Raw genomic sequence first — 6256 nt, 5'->3', positions numbered from 1 at the left:
TTGAAACAAAAAGCGTCAATTTTGATATACAGGGGGATTTTTAATTTTATATTTCACAAAGACAAATGACAATCACCTTCTCACCTCCAGCTAACCTCACTTTGATATGTCAATATGTCAATAAACTATGAATATTTTATCAACGTCATAATTTTGTATGTCAAATGGCTATCCTATAGTGTGATACATCATTTTTAAGGGCCTACAGTATACCACCCAATGGTGTATAAAAAAATTGAAGTTTATAGACTTAAATAAATAGTAAGAGTGTGAGAAAATAAACAATTTAATCAGTTCACAGAATTTATTTTATTAAGTGCTCCGTTATTCACAAGACAATAATAAAGTCGGTTTTAAAATGACTCATTGAACCATTGGCAAGTACTTGTCCGCTAATATCTCTACATTCGCGAGTAATTCGATCCTTTAAATAAGAAAATTTTCAGGTGGGGTTTTATATACTTTGCTTTTTAAATAACACCCAAAGGAAAAATCTAGTGCTGTTAAGTCTTGGGACCTTGCGGACCGTTCAATTGTACCATGCTTATTAATCCACCCTCGAACTGTCAAAGCGTAGTACGAGGGAGTTAGAGATACAAATTAATTTTGCTTAGTATTCCAAGACCATTTTCATCCATTTCGTTTTCCAAAGATTGGACGATTGAGGGATATATTGTATTTTCGAGAAGGTCTATATAAATTTTTCCAGTTAATTTTTTTTCCAAAAAAATGGCCCGATGGTTTCGTTACCATAAATTCCTGTCCATACATTAATTTTTTTTAGGATACTGAGTATGATCCTCTTGAAAAAGGTATGGATTTTCATTAACGCAGTATCTACATATAACTATCACAGTTATGCCGGTTTACAAGTCCATTAAGAAAAAAAGTTGACTCGTCACAGAAGCAGATGTTCTTTAGTAAATGGAAGTTCTCATCAACTTGCTGGCACATCAATTCACAAAACTCAATTATCCTATCAAAATCGTCTTCTCCTAGTTTTTAAAAAATTTGAATTTTGTAAAAAAACTGATTGGTTTTTCAAAATATCGTGTATATAACCTATTGAAAATTAGTTAACTCTGCAACTTAGGGGATAGATAATGTTAAATCCATTGCGAATTGCCTCAGTACCCCAAATTGCCATGATTCATTAACAACCCTTTCCTCAGTATACTTTTTATTGCAAACAGATCTTGTTGTTTCAAAAATCCTTACCAATTTTAGTACATATTTATGGTCTACGTTCTTGTCTGAATGTCCGTGCCTGGCGGTTCTACGAGCGTACCAATCTTCAGCGCCATAGAGAAAAATAATTTCTATTCTTTCGGCAAGCGTATACGCCATTTAAAATTATTCGCACTTCTGAATTTTTACCTGAGTGTCAGAATGACAATTTTAACAATAATACTGGTTAATTAAATCAACTGGCTTTATTAATGTTAGTAAAATAAATACACCAAATATTATACTGCAACAAATTTTGGGAAGAATTTCAAAATAGCATTGGTTATTTTCTCGCAAATAATACATGCATATTTTAAAAAAAATATTTGGACTCAATGGACTGTTTATTACCATACATTTTTACTGATAAATAACTTCAACATGCATCAACTTTACTACCAAAGTTTAAGTTGATAATATGTAATTTATTACCACACATTTTTGCTTACTATTCGCTTATAAATCAACCGATTTTGTTTTTTTTTTCGGTTTGGTTAGTTAGGAGATTATGTCCTTTAAAATGATGTATCACACGTAGGGTAGCCATTTGAAATACAAAAGTTTGAGGTCGATAAAATATCCATTATTCCCAGACATTTTTAACGATCGAAGACTATCTCTGGTGAACAAAGTTCACGATTTTCAGGGCTTGTACCTTGGCACAGCGTTGTTTGCGATAAGCAGCATTTTTGTTATTGGTCCATTTATTGCCAGGCAATATGGGTATTGGTCCAGAAAAATCATTTTGTTTACTACACACAAAAAAATTTAGAGTTTTGTATTTTTTATTAAAAAAAAATAACTGGGCAAGAAAGGCTTAAGAGTTGGAATACACCGTCATTCTTTTTCTAATTTTAATGCTTTAGAAAATTTGATAGCAAATAAATATATACGTACGTACATTGTACATCCTTTTGAGTCTTATTCATTGTTTTACACTTCTGTCATTACCACTAGTCTAGCCATTTTCTCCATTTTCCACTTTTTGTATTGGTATGTTTTTATACAAAATTTTGAACTTTTCTATGGAAGGAACCTCAGAATAATAAAACGATTTTTAATTCATCTTTATCAAAAACATTTATTAACTTAAAATTAATCAGTTAATAAATGTATAGACATTGTTAAACAATATAAAATATAATAATTTCATAACAAAAATAGTGCCTTTAACTTCAGGTACGTAAATGTTAACTCATACATAAAACAGTTTCTTATCAAATGAAATTACTTACTAGATAACAAGTATTAAAAATATAGTTCTGTTTAATAAAAAAAATTCTACAAAGTTAATTACTCGGATTTTTTAACGGGTAAATTTCAATTATTGGGGGTGTATTTTGGAAGTCGTCGGTCTTTTCATTTATTTAGTTACAGAACATATTACGTTTTTCGAACAAAACCACTCGTTGGAGGAGGAGGAAGGTTGGTGGACAGGTCGGATGGCGGTGAACTCCGCTCTGCGTTCGATTTTTGCGAAGACGTTAATCTTTCAATGGTCATACTCTGTTGTGGAATCTGATTATCAGTTCCTATATTTAACTCGGAGTAAATTTCCTTCAAGATTAATAAAATTGTATCCTCGGACTCCCAGTAGCAAACATGACTTGTTAAAGCAAAAATGTATTCATTAAAAAACTCAAACGGAGCTTCTTGCAAGACATAGTCTATTCTTCTTCCTTTATTTAAGTTACCTAAAGGTATATCTGTTTTCTCTGGTTGAGGATTCGGGTCCAACTGCTCCTCTTCTGGAGTAGCTTCAAGATGCTTCTGGATATTTTTATTAACTTCATTCTCCAAAGCCGATTGATCTGACCTGTGGGACATCGTAAATTGATATAAAGAGTTCCATGTACTTCGCATGGAGTCCACGACTTTTTGCTTGAGATCTGCACCCACTCTTGCCACTGTTTCTTTCAGCTCTAAATAAGGAATGTGATTATTTTAAATAAAAAAAAATTATAAATAAAATATAATACTTACCCAAGTGCATCCGTTTGCGTCCTTTATGGTGTGGAATTAAAACAGGTTTTAATTTAGATAACTCAGGATTTATCAATGCTTCAATACGGTACGCTACAGGGTCGTACGGATGAAAAATATTAAAGAATGCTGGACATGTTGGTAAGTAGAAGTTCTCTCCCAATTTATCCAAGCCTCGCACAGTCACAAACATGCCTTAAAAATAATATGATGAAAATAAATTTAAGGTGCAAAAAATACAAACCTATAGGACTCCCAAGAGCAAAAAATGAAGTAGGTTTAAAACTGAGGTGAGGATATGATATTTTTGGTCCGGCGTCAAAAGATCCCATCATGTAACTAATTTTTCTAGTAACTGTCGCTTTGCTAGGTTGCGTTTGATCACACTTTTCGGGAGTATCTGAGAAATAAGAAATTGTAAAAAAATATTATTTGGATGTGATATTAATTTAAGCAAATAAAAAAAACAGATAAATCTGCCAAATTGGGTAAATTGCGGAAATGTGATTCTACTTATCGGCTTTATCCAAGTGGTGAAACTTCAAGAGAAAATATAAACCCCAACGAGGGAAAACATTAATTGAACATTTTGTGTTCTATCATCAAGAAAATTCTTTAAAGGAAGGAAATATTTTAGGAAAAAAAACAAAAATAACTTGTGATACACCCGAGATCTGCCGTGGTTTCTTGTACTTTTTTATATAGGTTACAAATCCTGTAATTAAAAACATAACGTATTTTTTGGTTTTATTATCAAACCTTCTGTGAAAAGAAAAAAAAATCATCTGTAACCGAGATATAGTCTCCGAGTCTGCCGTTTCTATACTTTTATTTCGAACATAATTGTCTGATTTAGAGTAAAATAAATATACACATTTAATTGGGCTATTAGTCTGATTAGGCCAAAAATAGGAGAAAAATTGTATAAATGAAAAATAATCAAGTCATCAATCGCACAGTGGATATTTACTTACTGGATAATTTGTTATATATACAGCGAAGTAAGTAGAAGCCAAATATTATTTATTATACTTATCCGAGTACTCTTCGAAATTATAAAAACTGAAGAACAGGTATATAGATCGATATAATGCTTTATTTTATTGTCAAAGATAAGATCATAGATGTTCTAGTATCATATCTTTACTAGTTACATCACATTAATGATATTTAGCTCTTTTGAGTTCTATTGAAAATTTATTAAGAGTATGTATCCTGAGTGGAAAGTGATTGTAGAACCTGGATTATAACCATATCTTCCACACTAAAATGTTTTAAAACCCGGCGAAAGGAGGCCATCCCATACAGGAATATTCTAAATATGGTCAAACATAAGAAAAATATAACTGCTTAAAAACATATAGAAAAAAGTCCTTACTGCAGCGAGAAATTAGACCTAATTACTTGTATATCTTTCCAAAGGGTTAAATGTTATTTTTGTTAATATCATATACCAATCCCTTAAAATTCTATAAAAAGATGTGACAAACCACTTTGACATTTAAGTTTATGAGGAATATTTTGAAGCTCAGGAAAATTATTAATAGATTAAATAAAAAGTTGAATATCATCTGAAAATAGAAGAATTAATAATGCATCTGATCATTTGTAAACAATAAAGGACCACAATGGGAATCTTGTGGTACTGCAGAGGTTAAACAATCATATATTATAATTTTAGTATATTAAAAGGCTAGAATTAGCATTGCTATGGAACTATGGGCAGTTTGTTTGCTTGCAACATCTTTGACACAATGATGACAAATGCTTATGTAAAAAAGGCAAAAAAACTCTATAATATCATACATATTTGTCACTTATTTTGACACGCATAAAATAATACTACTGTTCTTTTATAAAATATGAAGCATTTTTTGTAATAAAATAAGATACTCTATAAAGAAGTCAATATTCAAAGTAAAATGAATGCAGATTACGTGTATTAAGCGCCCCTCACACAATCAGTATTTCTGACAATCTTGAAGGCTGACAGTATTTTTCACGCGACCTTATACGATCAGTATTTTCTATCAGTCATCAGTCTGCTTAAATCGTCTCTTGAAGTGTATTCAGTCACCAGTCTGCTGATTTGCTCCAATCCTCTGCTGCTTGAAGCAGTTAAAGCATGTTCGTTCGCGTCATTTATCTGTTGGTTATGGATTATAAAAAGAAAGCTTGCGCTGCTATTATAATTTTACATTTAACAAGTGCTAAACGTAATAAGCAAAAGAGACGCTGAATTAAGCAATGGACTAGTTAACGTGAAAAATATACCCATGAGATAGACCCCGAGGATTAAAAAAATTATTTCCGAATGAAGTGTAGTCTACAACGAACTTTTGGACTTGGTTAAGCCTTATATTATGATACAACGAATAAACATGAGGGATCCTATATCAGGAAATGAAAGATTAGCAGTAACTTTGCGTTTTCTGGCAACTGGAAGATTTAAATTGGAATCCTTTTTTTAACTCTCGCCTAAAATTGCTTCTTAGCGTATTGATTTGTTTTTTTTTACATCGTCAATGGTCGTATTCGGTTTGTACTGCATAAAAATGTTAAGCAGAGCTTCATATCCTCTTCTTTTCTTATTTCTGTTACAATATCCAAATATACTTGAATTCATTTAGTATTTTGAAATACTGTCAGTAATACTGATCGTGTGAGGGGCGCTTTAGAGAAAAAGGCCACAACGCCGCTCGATCGCATTGTTGATTCCACCGACACAAGAAATCTGTACCAGTGACGTCGTCAAAAAATATTTACATGATAGATATCTATTAATACTAGAGTATACTTTAAATTATAAACAATCTTACCGTTTATGAACTCTATGCGTTTTTTTAACGTACTTTATTAGAATAAAGATACCTATCTAATAAAAAATAATTTTATGGAAATTAAAGATTTTATAATTATTATAGATTGAATAATAGAAGTTTCTATTATTATCCGAAAGTGTACAAATTATGTACCTTTCTAAGCTAAGCGGTTAAATTCATTAAAAATGAAATGGACGGTTTCTGAAAAAAATGCTCGATTTTAA

The 6256-nt window shown here is 31.3% G+C and overlaps 2 protein-coding genes across 3 annotated transcripts in view; one reads left to right on the top strand and one right to left on the bottom strand.

The window, feature by feature from the left end:
* Positions 1-248: 248 nt before the first annotated feature.
* The window catches only part of LOC126748224 (uncharacterized), a 63824-nt gene continuing 57816 nt past the window's right edge, over positions 249-6256 (top strand). Inside the window, exon 1 of the transcript XR_007664664.1 lies at positions 249-446. The gene's annotated coding sequence lies outside the window, so the exon portion shown is untranslated. The remainder of the gene's footprint in view (positions 447-6256) is intronic.
* The window catches only part of LOC126748217 (phospholipase DDHD2), a 63539-nt gene continuing 59564 nt past the window's right edge, over positions 2282-6256 (bottom strand). For both annotated transcript variants that reach the window (XM_050457298.1, XM_050457299.1), the window contains exons 8-10: positions 3455-3610; positions 3211-3405; positions 2282-3149 (exon numbers count right to left, since the gene is read on the bottom strand). In XM_050457298.1, coding sequence (XP_050313255.1) covers positions 2611-3149; positions 3211-3405; positions 3455-3610 — 890 coding nt within the window. In that variant the 3' untranslated portion in view covers positions 2282-2610. The remainder of the gene's footprint in view (positions 3150-3210; positions 3406-3454; positions 3611-6256) is intronic.

This window comes from Anthonomus grandis, chromosome 22 (genome assembly GCF_022605725.1).
Source record: "Anthonomus grandis grandis chromosome 22, icAntGran1.3, whole genome shotgun sequence".
Classification (NCBI taxonomy): Eukaryota; Metazoa; Arthropoda; class Insecta; order Coleoptera; family Curculionidae; genus Anthonomus; species Anthonomus grandis.
The sequence above is the reverse complement of the archived record's forward strand: the minus strand, read 5'-3'. Positions and strand labels throughout refer to the sequence as shown.